This window comes from Sceloporus occidentalis, unplaced genomic scaffold (genome assembly GCF_023333645.1).
Source record: "Sceloporus occidentalis isolate IW3139 unplaced genomic scaffold, rSceOcc1.0.p SCAF_68, whole genome shotgun sequence".
In the NCBI taxonomy this organism is placed as follows: Eukaryota; Metazoa; Chordata; class Lepidosauria; order Squamata; family Phrynosomatidae; genus Sceloporus; species Sceloporus occidentalis.
Window position 1 is genome coordinate 1943333 of NW_028317048.1, and position 19167 is coordinate 1962499.

At 38.9% G+C, this 19167-nt stretch overlaps 2 protein-coding genes across 2 annotated transcripts in view; one reads left to right on the forward strand and one right to left on the reverse strand.

Annotated features, from left to right (window-relative positions):
• Positions 1-467: 467 nt before the first annotated feature.
• LOC149286494 (GDP-Man:Man(3)GlcNAc(2)-PP-Dol alpha-1,2-mannosyltransferase-like) lies at positions 468-4149 on the reverse strand. Its single transcript, XM_089494024.1, has 4 exons — positions 4115-4149; positions 2786-3019; positions 1407-2332; positions 468-739 (listed from the first exon to the last, which is right to left on the reverse strand). Exons 1-4 carry the CDS (start codon positions 4147-4149, stop codon positions 468-470), a joined length of 1467 nt encoding a protein of 488 aa, XP_089350150.1.
• Positions 4150-14825: 10676 nt separating this feature from the next.
• LOC149286495 (copper-transporting ATPase 2-like) overlaps positions 14826-19167 on the forward strand; it is a 35215-nt gene continuing 30873 nt past the window's right edge. Inside the window, exon 1 of the mRNA XM_089493920.1 lies at positions 14826-15026. Within this exon, the coding sequence (XP_089350046.1) occupies positions 14826-15026 (201 nt within the window). The remainder of the gene's footprint in view (positions 15027-19167) is intronic.

A 19167-nucleotide genomic window follows, 5' to 3' on the forward strand; every position in this document is an offset into this window, starting at 1 on the left:
GTGAAAGTGTTTATACACAGTATATGTGGATGCTCATATATATATATATATATATACACATATATATATATATATATATATACACACACATACATACATATACATCTGTATGTGGTGTGGATGCCCATGTTGTATGAATGGAATAGTCTGGGCTTTTTGATGGGATCTGGAGGGTTTTTAGGGAGTAATCCTATTGCAACTTGCTATAGATCTCAGTTTCTATTGCTCTAGGCAGAGGTTGTAACACTTAAGATAGCGTGGTCGCCGTTCTTAACTAGTCTGTCTTTAAAAAAAAAAAAATATATATATATATATATATATATATATATATAAAATGACATAAGGCATAATGTAAATTATGTATTTACAAGTTATTAATTTAGACATCTACAACACAATAAATCCAATATAAAAATATTTCCTTGTTTTTCTGCCATATATACAAATGGAAACCAAAAGGCTGTCTGTCACTTGAATAGATGCTCAGCTGCAGAGAGGAAATTTCCTTCGAACTCATGGTCCGAGAACCTAGAGACAGAAACACGCGCATTCTGCCTTATCACCAGTCTTTCCTCCGGGGACAGAGAGAGAATGTGATCCATGGCTGAAGCGTAGCCGTCCTCGCTGTCTGCCAGGAACCCAGTTTTCTGTCCTTCATAAGGGATCACAATGTCCATCTTGGGGCCTCCTGAGTTGTGTGCCAAAATGATGGTCCCAGCTGCCATACATTCAACTACCCCTGAAAGACACATATTAGGGTCATATTAATCATGTATTTTACAAAGATTTACAGACAATCTTACTAGAAAAGTTGGGAACGATCAAACGTTAACCCTCCACAGCATGACGCTCTACAGAAACAGCGGAGAAGATACCATTGCAGGACACTGTCAATCATCACCTATGTAACACGTAGATTTGTGCATTCATTTTCGTTCAATCTTAATCGCCTGTTTCGTGCATTTGTACATTATTCTTCATTGATAAATATTGGTGACAATAGAATATGTATAATATATATTATTGGGGAAATTCAGTCATCTGTCAGTGTCTGCCTGCCCAGACTGAGGGCCCTATTACTATTGCACCTCTTTGACCATCTTTACTCTGGGGGAACCTTTTAAAAAAATATATCATTAAAGGGGAGTCCATAAGGTGTCAGGGATCTCCTCCTTTAAGAAAGCCCCCCGAATGTCAGTCCAAATCAAAAAAAAGGTCCCCGAATTTCACCCAAGCCAAATGGCCAGGAAACTGAATTCCCTGCCCAAAAACGACGTGGCAAAAACTTTTGTCCACATCGAAGTTGCTCGCCGTGCACAAGTCTAGTAACAAGTATTTACAGTTGGTTTTCAGAGACATTGCCGTTTGCCCTACATACTACGTCTGCTTTGCCAAGAGGTTCTTACCAATTCCAAAGTGCTCGTTCCACATGGTGTGTAATCCAATGGTAGCTTCACTTAGGTACTTCTTCAGCTCCTCAAAGGGAATATTCACTTTGAACTCCACAGGAACGCCAAGTTCCTGACTAAGCCTTTTCAGTCCAGACACCCGGTCTTCATCTTCTTTGTTGCGACAGCCACCGATCAGTAGAAGTTTCAGATTTGCTTGCTCTTCAGGTGTCTTCGTGGCCAATAACGCACTGAACGCCCTGATCTGCAACGCATGGTCTTTTTCAGGCCGGAACTGACCAATCGACACCAAAGAATGTTCATGTTTTTCTTGCTCCAGGTTTAATTTAATATCTAAAAATGTCTGCACATCGCAAGGTGGATAGACTATGTGTGTGCACTCACTACATTTCCACAAGTCAAGGATATGGTTAAAGGTCCACGTAGAGTTAACCATTATGATGTCGCTACACGAACCAACCCATCCGTACAACAAAGCAAAAAGGGTGTAATAGATTAACTTCATTCTGCTTAGGACAGTATTATTAGAAATATAAGTAGAATTGTTGAACCTGGAGTGTTGGCTGCGAACCACGGACAGCATATCTGTACTGATAGTGGGGTAATGTACATAGCAGCCCACTCGGCAGCCTCCGATATACTTGAATAGAGGTAAAGTGAAGGCAAAGCCCATGGAGTCTATATAAATATCTGGCACACACTTTACCAGGGCCTCCCAACCTAGGAAGATGGAGCCGAGGCTCTGGCCTAGTAAGGTGAAATGAGGGTATTTCCTGGCTTCCACAAGGTCCCGCTTTTCCAAAAATATAAACTTCACAGGGTGGGTTAGATTGATGTTAAAGCGAGCACTCGCCCCATTAAGAATCTGTTCTTCAGAGACATCGGTGTCTCCAGTGTAAACGACATACATGGCCTCTTTATACCTAAGAGAACCAAAAAAGCATACTTTTACACGTGTGTTAACGTTAAGCAGCTATTCTACGACAGAAGCAGGCACAGGTTGTTGCTATGAATGCAGACTTTCAGCCGCATGCCATGTACCCGTGTGCAGGAGACATACAAAACACCTGGCCTTCCAATGGATTATGTGTTTTTCTACCAAGTGTACGATCATTGCGTTAATTCGTGTTTTTCCCCCCTTTTTTTTAATGTAAATGTATTTAAAATTAAATAAAATTGACTGGAAGACAATGTGTTCTACATTTAGAAAGAAAAAACAAAAACTCTGCAGTACCGTATTGTGTTTTCTTGAATACTAGGGCAAGTTTTAATTTTTTTAACTTAATTATCACAATGCTAAAATAAAATTGCTATTAAAAACCTTTGACCTTAATAAGAAGTAAACAGGAATACGTTTAGACCGAGACTTACAGTACCTTTTCTGCAAGGCTCTCAGCGCACACCAAAGCACCCGCTCGCCTCCGCCGCCGGCATTACAGTAAGGGTGGAAAAACGCCACGACCTTCCGCTTCTTTCCATCCTTGCCAACATGTACGGTCTGCTTCTTCTTATGCTGAATCCATAACCGCAGACAATGCAGGACCGTGACCACGACGAGGCATAAAATAACACTTACGATGAGCCCCGGGATGAATAATGTCTTCAGCAGCCTCGGGAGGAGGAACGGAAAAGCACATTTCTATTAGCGACCATTTAAACAGGTCGAGGGAAATCATGCCGGGGGGGCGGGGGTTAGGTTTCTATATTAAAGTACGCAATGTTTCCAACAGCCATAACATTTTTGTTTATTTAATATAGATTAAAAAAAATTAATGAAACAATATTCAAGTAAAAAAAAGTGAGATTTCTTTCATACCAATAAAAAAACTCTCATAGTAGCAGTGACTCCATTATTATTATAATTATTAAAGGCTTGTTTCTAAAATTTTAAACAAAAAAGATAGATTTGATATTTATTAGTTAGATCTGCCACTAAATAGTATCGGTAATATTATCCCCTTAAGGACAACGGGCAATCCCTAAACCCATTGAAAACAATGCATTTTGAGCCGGTACATGTACGGTCTTTGCCATTAAGGGGTTAAATTACATAAACAGCATGTTCTAGGGAAACGTTTCCCAAAGCGACAAGCCTAGATCTAATACTTCTAACATTTAAAAAGGTCCTACAGAAAGGGGGACGATATTTATTCTGTTCTTATTACTTTCTTAATATACTTACGGGTTTTATGTTTCCTAAAATGTAAAGGGGGTTATTCACTAAAGAGGGAGTTGTGGTTTTTAAAGCCTTTAAATCAATATTCATTATGAGGGCCCACACCAAAGTGACTCAGCTGGCCCTGTATGTTGTATAATTCAGTGTGTAAGGAGACTTTCAAGAAAGCTCACTTATTTAGCTATACAAACACATTGCGTGCACACGTGCGCACACACACACACACACATTATATATACACACACACACACTACCCCCTGGGGCTAGTTTCAAAATGTATAATAATGTATAATACCACAAACTCTCCTGATAACTCTATCTTTAGTAAATAAACCCCAACATCGCCGACTAGCGTCACTTTACATCAGACAGGAAAGTATAAGGGATGCTGTTGACATGGTTACTTCATCTAGCATCACGTGAACGTGTCCTATTTCTATAGCATATGCTTGTCGGATAAACCAACAACCCCCTAACAATCAAGACAAACGGCCCCCCCATCTCCGAAAAGTCACAGACACCAGCTCACCTCAGCAGCCCGCAGACGCAAAACAAACCTGCCATGACTGTGAGACACTGCAGCACACGTCACGCCAACATTCAGCGTGCCTACATCCCGAGTGCCTATTGGCTGCTGCTGGAACGCATGCCAGCGAGCCAGTGACGTCAGAAAATGGGCGTCAGGTGACTTAGCAGGGCGTCGCTCCGCCTTTAGGGGCGGGGTATTGAATGAATGACAATTGGTTGGCTTGAGCTGTGGTTGTGCAAGTGATGGTTTACCTGCGCTGTTACCAGCAACAAATCAATGCATAAAAAGGTCGCTGTTATAGATCGGCCGCTTTATGGGTCCATAGTTCACTGTCCCCGCACTGTGCGCACAGCACTGTACATGGCAGGTCATATACGCGGTTCTGGGAGGCAGCAGCGGCAGAGGGGAGCACTTAGGTAACCTATTCTTCGCACACGAACACTTTATATTCTATAATCATGCTAATCTGTGTACTGCTGCATACATTTCTGCACAGGACACATACATCCGATAAAAAAGGGGAAAAAACCCTTATTTTAGAAAAAAGATCTTTAATTTGAAAAGCTGAGGTTACGCGTACGGCAAGCTTTCTGCCCATTTACCTCTCTTTTACTTATTTCAGAATACGCGCTCGTGTAAATTAACAAAAATCTATACTCTAAATGGGCTTTTATATTAAATGTTATCGTTTTAACCGATCCTTATTTTATTACGTTCCCAAAAGCACGTAATATTACTCGGTGCTTGTAAAAGGTGGATAATAATACTCAGGGGATTTTATTTTGGTGTTTAAATAATCAAATTCTGGTTAATGGTTGTAGCGCGTAATCTTACGTATCGAGCCGAACGTTGTTTTTGTATTGATTGCCCCGGATTTAGCACTTTGGTGTGTTTCTTCTGTTGTTTTAATGTTACAGGTTAGTTTTTCATAATTTTATTTATTTTACTATTTTATTATTTTTTTTAAGTCTACAAACTATTCTGTAAACCGCACTGTGCTCGCTATGTAACCAGAAAAGTTGTTTTGTAACTAAGGTTTGTTTGATTATTTCTTAACAAGACTTAAATACCATATTTTTTGTAACTCAACTATTCTGTGTATCAAAACTCTGCAAAGTGATGACATTCGGTAAATATTGGGTAAGTAAGTCAATTTTGGGAACATTTCATACAAATTTTTCATGTCCTAGAGGTCATCATTACACTCTCCCAAAATGTATTTACTCTGGAAGGGCTGCGGAGAGGTCAGTAGAAAAAAAAAAATTTGGAAATGTGTACAAAAGTAGGTTTCTGACTTATTTTTGTTGGAGCAATGCCAGGACATAATGGTGATCTGTATAAAACTTTTACAAGAAGGGTCATTTCTTATATGAATTATTGTAATGTAGGAAAATGTTTATAGCAAGTCCAACAATGTACATGAAATATCACTAAAAATGAAAAGTTTGAGCTTTGGGTTTTTAGATTTATTAGTTATTTGACATATAGGAAGGTAATGTAAAGGAAACTGTATTTTACAGAGAGGGTGGTAGACACATGGAATAGCCTCCCATCAGAAGTGGTAGAGGCTAATACAGTGAGCTAATTGAAACATACATGGTATAGGCACATGGCTCTCCTGGATCCATGATTAGGCCAAGGACTGATTAAGGTCTGAGTTTTTACATCAGTAAAAATGGGCAGAATAGATGGGCCGAATGGTTTTTCTCTGCCTTCCATGATCTAATAAATTCTATGATGTCATAATTTACGCCAATCCGCCCAATGCTAAAATTAAAGGTGTTGGTCCAGCTTGTGCGAGAACATTAGCTGTACTCTCTACCATTAGGGAATGTCAATATAGTTTTTCTTTTGAAGGTTTAATCCCATATAAACATTACAAAAAAACAAACCCTTTTAAGACCCTTCAGTTTCCATTGTGACGAGCTTTCTGTGTCAAATGACAAGCATTCCCTGAAAATAAAAAAAGCAAACCTTTACAACACTAATTATGTCTGGGGAGGGTTTGGGAATTTAATTGTCCTAGAAATGAAGTTTCTAAAGTTGCGTGTAGTAATAAACATTAAAGAGTAGGTGGAATGGCACGAACTCATGGGATACGTCCGTATGAACTTACGCAGCTTTTGGAAGGTTCTCCCACTTCTCCTGTTTGCCGTGATATGTTACCGACTCAATCGGTTACCATTTGGACAACAACAAAACCCGTTTGCTCAAGTTTAGCATGTCTGACTACAATTTCTGCAAAGCGAGTTCAAATATGCCTAATAATAAACTGCATTATCTAGTATTTAACACAGAAAAAAAAGAGCTGCGTTCCTTCACACATTTTCTTGTATCCAGAAAAAAAAAAGGAAAGCTCAAAATGGGAACGTAAATATAATTATCCATTATTCAAACATGTTTACAATAACTACACTAACCTTACAATGAGATATGGAATAGTATCAAACAAGAGGACAATTACAAAGAAAATTAATATCAAACACTCATAAATCGGCTGTTCTTTAGTAATTTCTCTAGAAAATGTGATTCTGCCTGTGTTTGATTATGGTTCTGCTCCTTCTAGAGAAATAATTAACTAAGCGACCTAGAATTTTAAAAGAACAGGTTAGGGGGTATTTGTGCATCAAAGCAAACGGTGGGCCAGCCATGTCCAAGGTGGCACTTAGTTGGGTCATCTTGACCATAGCCGCCCTCTTCTCCAGGTATCTAGTAGTTGTGGCCATCTCCTTCTACAACCTCCCACATCTAAGTCATTATCCGGCCGCCGCCAGTCACGTTCCACTCACTCCCATCTAAACACGATGTTTAGTCATCGCTCCTCCGTAACACTCTGAAGTAGGGTTGGACATCTTTAGATCCTTAAACCCTGAACAGCCATTGTTACCGGTATCCAGTTGAGGCACTGATGAAAAAAGGTAGGCTATTTGGGAGATATTTCTATAATGGCAAACATTCCCGTTTACAAAATATTTTAGAATGTGTTTTTCAATGGAACAGTCTGTATCCGTGTGGATTTGATGAAAGTATATTGGCAATATTCATTAAAATGGATGTCATAAGTGGGATATCTGTTATTCCAACCCGCAAAGGATTTTTCTTAAAGGCCAAAAGGTGTTCCAACCTCAAAAGTACCCAGGTGGTAAGGCAGGGGTATCTCATGAGGTACTTATAGGTCTCTGGTACATCCATGTCTAGCAGAAGTAACCTCAAAACAAAATATGGTAATCAAATGTTTCAAGTGCATCCTTCGTTCCTCAAGTTTTACTTTTTTATATCAATTCTGTATCTGCATATACTATTAATGAATAAACGTATGTATATATATATATATATATAGATATATTTATATATATATATATATATATATATATATATATATATATATAGTTTTCTGGTGTATATAATCACGGGAACTCAGAATTCCAGCGTTTACTTCCCTGATTAATCTTTAAACCCTGCTGTGATCATAGAGCCAGCGCCCCACGCCGCGCACATAGCAAGCACATTTATACCGAGGTGTGTGTGTGGAGACTAATCACAAGGCCCACGAAAAGTGAAGGTGATAAAAGGCCCAATAAAGATAATACCCGCAGGTGACAGACATGTTATATAAAGTTGGAGTCTTCAGCTGGATCCCTGGGAGACAGACATTGCTCCTCGGTGATTTCCTTGGGCCCTCCGGACTCCATAGCCATTGGACTGCTTTCTGCAGATTGTCAGCATAAGGCTCTTAAAGATCCATGGAGTGTCCAGTGAACAAAGTCTGGTAGCAGTTATGAGATGACCTTAGGGTTTTGGTCTGATTTGAGTAAGAATATTGTAGACAGACGTTTTGTAGACCACCGGATAATTATTATTATTTATTGTTTTGTATAGCGCCGTCATATTCTGCAGCGCTGTACAATACTGATGGACTTATACATCAGTCGGGAGTAATGCTTCAGATTAAGGTCAACAGATACGATAGATCTCCAATTCTACAAGAGGGTTCTCACAGCTGATGATCACTTCAACTCTAGCTTTCTTCTGATGGGTAAACAGAATCTATCCCAACTTCACCTTTGATTTCTAACGTGTTTTCATTTTTTTTTACGTGCGTTTTACTCATCACCCGCGTCCTCTGAAATGAAAAGCTTTTTGGAGCAATAAAAAGGACAGCCAGGTCTCGTAATTTTTCTTATTTGAACTTTTGTTTATACAGTGTTTTATATAGTGTTTTATATAGTGGAGGCTGTATGTATTTGGCTGTATTGTAAAAACCGTGTCACACTACTATGTGTTTTTTATTATTATTGTTAATAAGACTCTGCATTGTTTTCAGTGTAAAAAGAGCTGAGGATTCCAAACAATGTCTGCGGAAGAGGAAGAACGCTTGCTAGGTGCGGAGGAGGACAATTGCTTGCTAAGTGCAATAGAAAAAGGTCTTAAAAAGGATGCAGCAAAAGCTTTGAGACATCATCACGTAAGCGAGGTAAGATACTTTAACTGCAAGTAGTTTTTACGTGTCTTTTCCCTTTTGTGGGACACTGGAGGGGCAAGTTGAGACTTGGGCCCCGTGTGAAGGGACACATGTCAGGTATTCTTGAGAAGCAGCATGTATTCCAGCGATCAGTTAGAACATTATTCCAGACATGCGCAGTGTCAGTTGTGCCTTATATTTAGGGTTTCCAAATGGTCAACAGGCAGAAGAATGATTGCCGCCTAAAAACTGCATGAAGAACGTTAAAAAAAGAATCTGCATTTCAGAAAAAATATACATTTTCTGTTTTATGTCTTTTTCCCTGGCTAAAGTTCATAACCTAACCTTGATCTCCGACTGTACTGCCCTGTATTGTGTGATGAGTGTCTTAAAGATGTTTTAACATTAACAAATGAGCTTTAGAGAGATAGAGGGGTATCACTAGCCCACATTCAGCAGCATCACACCAGGTTGGTCCATTCAAGGGCCATCGCTGTTCCAGGCAGCGTCCTCAAAGAAGAGCGCGTATTAAAGTACTTTGTTAGTAAACATACTTTGTAAAGTCCCTTGTAAGCTCTGGATCTTCAGCACAATGCCTTTTCCATGGTCCAGGGTTTCATGCTACCAACTGGCTGCTTGAATGTCTCTCTCCTGATTTAACTTGTCATTTACTTCTGATTGATATCACCATTTCCAGACCACTGCCTGATCCTTACCCTGCCTGTTTGGTCCTGTTGTTTGACCTCCCTTTTTGTCTGCTCCTTTGGTGGGTACTGGATGTTTTGGGGTCTTGCTGGCCTTCCTCCAGGGATCCTCCTCCAGTTTTATTGCCATAGCTGCGTTATACATTTTCTTTAAGTATCTTCTGGTTGGTGGCGGGCTGGCAGCACATGTAAAGGGCAGCAGTGCCGTGTGTGGGATATGTGAACTCTCAGAAAGCAATCTGTTACTCAGTTATACATACTGCAGGGCAACGCTTTACATGAACGGCACATTTTAACCCCGTTAAAAGGCTTCTGGTAGTAGTAGGCTGAAACCCTTACATAAGAGCAGCCTAGGGGCAGTTACTGCACCCCGGGCCTCGCCTGCTGAGATATTGTCCAAAGTCAAGTCACATAGTACTTTTTGTTCTAGTAAAACATTTTTAAAAACCTGAGTTTACATTCCTCCTTTCTGAATGCTCCTTAAATTGCTTTGGACACCCACTGATCCAAAGAGCCCTCGATGATGTAAGACATGTATCTCACATGTATCTGACATGTATCCTAATTTAAAACCACCTTTTGAGTATGAAAATGAATTCCGGTGCAGAGTTCCAGACGCTTCGTATTACTCCAATAAGCAGAAGCATCCCATTCTACATTTCAAACTTTGCCTAATAATGCATACATATACATGTACATATGTGTGTGTGCAAATATGTAACTTGCATAAGAAATAAGAATCAATGTATACGTGTGTGTATATACCTTATACCCCTATATGCCACTATGCCTCCCTGATATGCTTTATAGCCCCTATATGCCACTCTGCCTCCAGATATGCCTTTTAACCGCAATTATGCAAATCTTCCCCCAGCTTGCCACTCTGATCCTCAGATATGCCTTATGCCCCCTATATGCCACTCTGCCCCCCAAAAATGCCTTATACCCACCTATATGCCACTCTGCCCCCTGATATGCCACTGCATCCCCAGGCTTTCCTTCATGTCTGGTGCCTAGTGGGGCAGCTGGTGAAGGTTTGCGCGATGCACGTAGACAACCTCTGCTGCTGCCTGGCACTTCCGCCGGGGGATCTATGACAAAGCATCAGAAGGTCATGTCACACTGGTGCTCCGTCATAGAAGCCCCCAGAAGAAGTGCCGGCAGCAGCGGAGGTTGCCTGCACGCATCGCACAGACCTTTACTGGCTGCCAGAGAGGAGGATCCGGGTCCCCTGCAGCGCTGCGAGGGATCTGGATCTTAGTCTTATAGTCAGACCTCTATTTGAGGTCCGAATATAAGACGAGGGATATTATATTATATTTGAGCAAATACGGTATATATATATATATATATATATATATATATATATATGTGTGTATATATGTATGTATGTACATAAGCATCCCTATTTATGTATGCTATAACTAATTTGCTTGTGTTAGGGTTAGTATTCCTGCTTCCTGCCACCCAAAGAACCTTGTTCCAAGCATTCCATGATACCGTCACAACTGGAACTCAAAAGGAACATGCTGGGGGATAGGCATCCATGTTCCCGTTATGCAAAGCCCTTTAATGAGCATCATGGGAGTGGTAGTTTCCAGTAGCCAGAAGGGGTATAAATGCCTCATGGTCAGTTAAAAATAAACGTAGATAGATTACAAGGGACCTACAGTTGACATTTACCATGACATTGTATGTGTATTCAAAATATGTCCCAGTTAATGCACCCAGGCACACAAATCAGCTTTTTAGCCAATTAGTGGACAAGTGATTCCATTCAGTGAAAAGCAGCCTGATTTAGAAAGCCAACTCCTCACATCCTACCGGGCCGTCCTCATCAGTAATATGCCGCTATACGCTGTTATTGGCTCCTCATGACAGTCACTTGGTTTTTAGTTAGCACTAAACTAAGACTATTATGCAGAATCATTGATCTGTTCTACGGGTTCTCGGTGGACTGCGGAGGCCAACATGCAGCTTGTTTTCCCCCTTAAGACATATGGTGCAGCTAGAGATTACGAAGTAAGTGTCTCTTTTATTTAACACAGCGATGAGCTTCGCAGTCAGTAATGGGTCTGGTCGTTGACTTGGATTTCATGGCACCGCGGGGTTAAGAATGGTTTCTCTGAGTTCTGGCTAATGGGTCGTCCAGTAACTTTGTTAAAACAAGCGGTTCATATTTGTCATACAGTCTGGCTTGGTATCCTGGGAGTTGAACTGTTGGGGATGTAAATGGCTACATTTTGCAATTAAATTGCCATTTATTTTAAATTGCCATTTTTTATCTTACTAAATATTATGAGATATATATATATATATATATATATAACAGTATAAAAAAAGCACCAGTCTTGGGTATAAAAGACCACTGGTCATGAACAGGTTAATAAATAAACACAGTTCAGATACTGTGAGCCCTTTGTGGTTCAAACCTTATACTTGTTCTACTCATGAAGTTTTACCAGTCTAGGGCGCACAGGAAGAAATATATCTTAAGTTTTTTACTTAAATAACATGATCATTAGATATGTTCTAATGGACATAACACAAATATCGACTTCACTGGTTTCTGGGTTTTTATTAAAAAACCAACAGACGCAGGTTTACTTCTTAAGTTTTAGGTAGGACTTGCAATTGAAACTAATTGCCCTGGAAATATTTGGACACCAGCCCATATATTTTATTGCATGGTTTAGCTTATGTGCCCACACTCCACACCAGGGCCGTAACTAGAAACTACAGAGCCCCAGTGTGAAAATTGCCCCGGGCACTGCAACTTTACAGGCAACATGTCCCACAATTCCACTTTTGCCCCAAGCAGCATTCTTATGCCACCTCTGCCCCTAAGCAGCTTGCCCTTGCCACCTCTGTCCCCATTCATTTACTCGCTCATTCATTCCCCCATTCATCCTCACCTTCAGATTTCTCTGGTCCGGGGGCCAGCTGAGCAACACTGGGTTGCTCAGCGTGCCGATTCGCTGGTATGTTATCTCCCAAGCTAATTAAATTTAGTAGCAGATTTAGTACCGTCTAATTTGTATATGGTTCAAGTATATAGTTCCAATAAAAAAAATATTAATAAAAAAAGCATTATTTGCAATAAAATCTCACTTCCTCTACGACAAATAATGATTTGAAAGTATATCTAGATCTAAGTTTACCTTGAAGCACTATACAAAGGCAGTGAGTAAGCGGAGTAAAACTGCAAAAGCATAAAATATGAAATAGAAGTTTCCAAAAATGACTGCCGACCCCATCACCTTTCTCAACATTTAAAATGCTTTGTAAGCAGGAGTATAATGTGTAGTTAAATCGGTAGGATCTTCAAAGTCTCATCAGCTCTTGGGTTACACAGTATGGAGGGCCACCTCAGCCTTTGCTGTAGGAACCTACCAAGGTTGTCCCTTCATGTTGACCAGTGAAAGTGTTAAAACCACAACTCTCCTGCAGACACTCCTGTCAGCTGTCTTTTTAGTGAATAGACACCATTTCAAAATGCATCTATTTCTTAAATGGACTATATCCTTTATATATCCTTTACAAATACAAGAGGCGTCTGAGTGCTTTTTATGTATGTTTGGAAAGTCATCTACAAACTTTATCCCATAAAGTTATTTTTATCTTATAATATTATTGTTCTAAATGTATCCTCCCGCCTCTGATTGTAAAGCGCTACAGAATCTGCTGGTGCTATATAAATAAATGTGATGTCATGGATAAAGAAGTCAGTGGAGGTGCCATTTTACCATTAGGTGGCAGCACGAAATCTCCCCTGTCTACAGACCAGCCCGAGATTTAGAGATGTTGGTACGCGAGGTAGTGGTGTAAGAATCCGCTGAAAAGATAGTAACTGATACGCTGTCATTAGGATTCTAGAACTTCAGCTAAGGTTATTATAGCAAATCTCAGCGGGGAGAGCAAAGCGAAGCCATGTTCTCAAATTCAATGTGTTTGTCCTGGTCTTTTTGTGTCCGGCTGGGAATATATTGGGGGTCAGTTACTCAGATTTTTTATTATGTTTTATCATTACTAGGTATACTATTATTATTATTAGCATTTATTTATGAAGGAGCAACAATGCACATGGCACTTTACATATGGCATGGGGTATGAATGGGTACTTGAGATAAAGGGTGTCCTGATTGCTCCCAAGAGGTAGTGGGGTGCAGTATTTATGCAAGGTGATGGTATATGTATGGAGTCAGCTGAAAAAATGGTTGCATATACACTGTCATGGGGATTCTGGACCTTCTAGAACCTTCTGTATTGTCAGATTACTGACATTGAAATGCATGGGTTTCTCGGTCATACAGTCCAATCAATACGAATTTCTGCAAGAACCTGCCCTTGATTCCTGAGTAAACACCGTACTATGCTGACATTGCAAAAGAGCACATGTAATCTTTTATCGCAATTAACCAGTTATGTGCCCCAAGCTAGCAGCAATGAAATGTGTTTGTTCCGGGGTCTCTGAGGCTGTCCAACTCCTTTAATACATCACTCTGATGTCACCAGGGTGACAGCTGGCAGGGTTTTTTTGCTTGTATTTTACGGGCATCCCAGTAGATTTAGAATAGTTTATTTTTATTGGGCTTTCGGGTTTTACACATATATAATGTATGTAGAACCCAAAAGCCCAATAGAAATCTGCTTGGATTTTTATACATATACATCCATAACACACACACACACAAATACATATATATATATATATATATATATATATATATATATATATATATATATATATATATATATATATATATATATATATGTGTGTGTGTGTTTTATCCCAAATACATGATATCTTATTTATATAACAACAGCAATTTGTAAATCAGACTAAGACAAACCCATACAATCTAAAAGAATAATCAATTTTCTCTTCTTATAGCCTCTGTATTTTTTGTATAGTATTGTTAAAAACACAGTTACATTGTATGTAAATGTTCTTTACATCTGCAATGTAATGGCTTTTGTATTGAAAACTTCAATTTGCTATGTACAATTTATTTGTAACATTCTTGAATGTATTTTATTACCATTACTATTGTTCTACAATTTTTGATTTTTTTTTTCTATAGAAAAATGTTTGGATACCCAATTCTTTTAATAAGTTTATAAGTTAATTTGGAAGCGTTATGAAACGATCAGTTTGTGATTAGACATAATAATCGCATGACACAGCAACTGGACGGCCGGGTAATGTTTGTGCACACGGTCCTGGCTCTTTCAGTCGTCACGCCTAGTATACTTGCTATTTACTATGCACGAAAGGAACGGCCTCATCTGATTCATCCGGAGTGAGGTGTGCAAAGCCGATCTGGGAGCAGTGATGGAGATGGCAATTAGTGGGCAGAATCTTAAAGTTGTGCAAGTGTAAATAGCTGAGTGCAGAGAGCTCCGAGTCTATAAAGGCTCGGGTTACAATCATTGTGTGCTAATCTCATTACATTGATTTAAATCCCTCTCAGTTACGCAGTTCCCCCCCCCCCCCTTAATAATTTGTGCTGTTGAAAAGACTTTAATTTCATTGAAAATGGTAATGTCGAAGGACAAGATAGAGAATAAATTGGCCAAAGTAGGTACGTCTACCATGGACGACAAAAACATAAGTCTTATATCGTTTCGCAAGTTGTGCAACGAGGTACCTGGAGTTCTCTGTGTACCACCAAATGGGTCCGCAGCGGAAGGGGACATAGACATGCGCGCAAAGACCGAAGAACCTGGAAGCATCGGTCAGCAGGTTAGTACGTTGGCTTTTATTGTAGAGGATCTGATCGGTATTGATGCGGTTCTTTGGGGATTTCCAGTTAACATCAGTATTTTAGAAGAAGGGGAAACATTTTGGGTGAGGTTCCCACCTGGGCTGTGACTCTGGGGGGAATGGTAGTACCTGAAGCCTTTAGCAGATATTTTAAATTAACATATATATAAGTTATAAGCTATAACGTACAATGTATGTTTAAATATCATCTTTAATATATCGAGATCGATTCGACAAATAGCGGCTGATAAGGTATACAGATCTCAAGGTGGTTGTGATTAGTTTGGTCATTGTGAGAAGAACTTGCTCTGGGTGAAACGGTGGCCCGACCGGGGTGCAGTTATTATTTTTGTGTTAATGGAGTGTCTATGTAGGTTCACTTTCTGACCCGTTTCTCCAATATAACGATCTGTTTCACATTTATTGCACTGGATCATATACATGACATTAACAGATGCACTTGTGTATTATCCCTTGATTTTGTATATTTAATATTTGGGCAGCGTTGTCGTTATGAGATTTATTGCGTTCTCAATAATGTTTTGTTTGCTGAGAAACCTTTCAATTTATATATAAATAATAATATAATTTGTATAAAATAAATGTGTGTATCTCATATACTGTCATTTTTGTTATAATTGCCCTGCAAGACATTGTTCCATTTTATACGGTGATATTGTATCTGTGTTCATGGAGAACAGAAAATGTAATTACCATGAAAAAAGTCATTTCTAGCTTTGGTACCTGAAGACACGGTAATCATTAAAATGTATAGTAGAGAGCGTTAACTATCAACAGTGTGTTGTTATTATTATTTCTAATAATACCTATATTATTATTATTTGTTATATATATATATATATATATATATATATATAACACTGTCATATTCCACAGCAATGGATAGTATTATAATTTCATTAGTTTCTTAAGTTGGGTTTTTTTGTTTTTTACCTGTTTTGCTCAGAATCTTGGTAGAATGTACTAAGCCCCATGTTTTATTTTTAATATTAAATCTGAGAAGCCAATGTTCATGAGATGCTCTCCGGGTCCAATGACATCCTCAGACCCTTTAATGTTTAAATATCATATTTTTACATGATTTAAAGTTTTTAGGTTTTTCCTGTACCCACAAATTGGAGCCATTTAAAAAAAAAAAAGTAGACTTATTTTTGTAGAATGTTACTTTTTTTTTTTTTTTTTTTTATGGAAAAAATATCAGCATGGTTATGTTCCTGACCTCATTATAGAATAACTCTGTACACAATGTATGGACTATACTGTTATCTAAGGTCTACTTCTTTACTTAATACGGGTAAAGCTGGTAGTGTTGTATTTGTTCAAACAGAGGCAGAGGGGTCAGCTTTCCATAAATAGTTTTTGTTTGAATGATATCTGTATGTGGACCATGTACGTGGCCAACCGTCACTGTTTTGCGGCATTGTCCCAGGAAGCTGCCCCGCCGTCTTACTTTTGTAGGCATCAGGGATCAAAGGTCTCCTTTGGAATTATTTATACCGGGGTAACTTCTCAATATTTATCTTTATATAGAAACAGTGAGGTTGTTGGCAGATAACAACCATTCAGCCCGTCTGATCTGCCTATTTTCTTTCCTGCTGTAAAAAAACTTGAACTTGTCCTTGGTTTTATTTTATTACAAAAAGTCTTATACCTATCCCACACGTTTAATTCTCCCACCATACGAACCCTACCACTTTTGCTCGGAGGCTGTCCTTCCTATCTACCACTCTTTCAGTGACGTAAAATATCCTTGCATTAACCTCTAGTTTTAGACTATAGACATCAAACATATAGCACTAATAGGTTATCACACTTCTTATGTATACGTCATAAACCGAGACACAATGAAGGCGGTTATTGTCGCACCTGGCACAGGGTTCAGGGTAGAATTAACCTTTCAGAATAATTAAAAAATGCTACATGTAAAGATATCATTATGGGATTTGTTTAATTTTCTGTTGTTATTTTTAGCAGCCAAATTAGCATTACAACAGTATCTTATTACACATCTAATTATTATTTCCCGGCAAAGCAGTTGTAGCAATGCTATGACTTTTCTTTTACTCATCCTCACCTCTTGAGTATACAGTACAGAGGTAAACACTGCCGTTCAAATGTTTGGGGTCACTTAGAAACCTCCTTGTTTTTGTCTATTAAATAACATGGATCATAAATACAGTGTAGACGATGTTAATGTTGTAAATGACTGTTGTAGCCGGAGACAGCTGATTTTGAATGGAATATCTTTATAGGCGTAGAGGCAGAGCCGGCCTTAGGTGTTCTGGCGCCCTGTGCGGACTACTCCTCTGGCGCCCCCCCATCCCAAAAAAAGAAAGGAATAAAAACTTGTAACAAAACTTGTAACAAAACCCCAATCACTATATACTACGCCAAACATTGATGTGGTCTAGGCCTACCACTTAATTGTCTGGCTTAGTAGTAGGGATGCACCGAAACGAATTCTGGACTGAAACCGAAAGTGCAGCATTTACCTGGCCAAAACCGAATATGACCCCCCCAACACCATAAAAAAATCTAACACTTTTATTTAAAGTAAGTAACACACCAAAATAGGAGAAAACAATTAAATAATATTATATATATATATATATATATATATATACTGTAGTTTGGGGTAGCCGTATTAGTCCAGTGTATAAGAATGCAAAAAACCAGAATGTTGCAGAATCTTGTAATACCTTTTTTATTGGACTAACAGTATTTAAAATAATAGACGAGCTTTCGGGAGTCCTCCCTTTATCAAGTCAAAAGCATTTCTGACCAAGCAAGTGAAAAACACAGTTTAAAACTGACCAGTACATGTTCTGATACAGGGTTAAAACAGGGGTTAAAACAACATGGTAGAGAATTTGCAGACAAAAAACTAAGAGGGTCGTAAATAGTAAATAGTGGCATATACTGCACAGATAAGGCTAGAGGGGGAGCAGGGGTGAGCATGTAGGAGAGAGAGAAGAAGAGAGAAAAAAAAAAAAAAAAAAAAAAAAAAAAAAAAGAGGCTCCCCCTCTAGCCTTATCTGTGCAGTATATGCCACTATTTACTATTTACGACCCTCTTAGTTTTTTGTCTGCAAATTCTCTACCATGTTGTTTTAACCCCTGTTTTAACCCTGTATCAGAACATGTACTGGTCAGTTTTAAACTGTGTTTTTCACTTGCTTGGTCAGAAATGCTTTTGACTTGATAAAGGGAGGACTCCCGAAAGCTCGTCTATTATTTTAAATACTGTTAGTCCAATAAAAAAGGTATTACAAGATTCTGCAACATTCTGGTTTTTTGCATTCTTATACACTGGACTAATACGGCTACCCCAAACTACAGTACTATGGAAGATACCGCATATAGCCGTTTAACAAAGCAATTCTTCAAAATCACCACAAAGGAAACAAAGCTCAACAGTGACATATACTTCTTATCTCACTGTAAGAAAAGAAGGCTCATCCCCAATGGACTGAGGATCAAAAATCCAGTCGCTACAACGCATAACTCACAATATGCTGAAAACCTCTGCAAACGCACCAGTGAGAAACTTAGGAATCACCTTATCCACCTACTATATAAGAAAAAAACAAGCATTCAAAATGAAAAACAATCCCTGCTTCAGAAACTACGGGGAATGAACATACACACGACTGTAAAAGTGGAAAAAGAAATGCAATATTTCAACGCCAAACAAAAGAGAGAGCTTTTCATGAAGAAAAACAACAAACTTAACAGGCTTTCCCAAAATGTCAGCAAACGCCATACGGAGGGAGAGACCAGGATCACCACTAAAGCACCCAGAGCACCTGAAACAGCCGATGGTCTCATTACTAACCCGGACTACAACACAAACAGCTCAGGAATTATAAATATTTCAGATTACGAACTGTCCACACCTGAGATATCTGTCCTCTCCAAAGGATTATCATTTTGTCCAAGTACAAAATTAGATGACATTGAACTGTACTCAGACCTGGAAGAATTTTTTAGGAGACTACGATTAAAAGAGTTCTTTCACAATAAAGAGAAAACAACCACAACGCCGGATTACAATATCAAGAAAAAGAACTCTCAATTCACTCCAGCACCAGGACGCAAC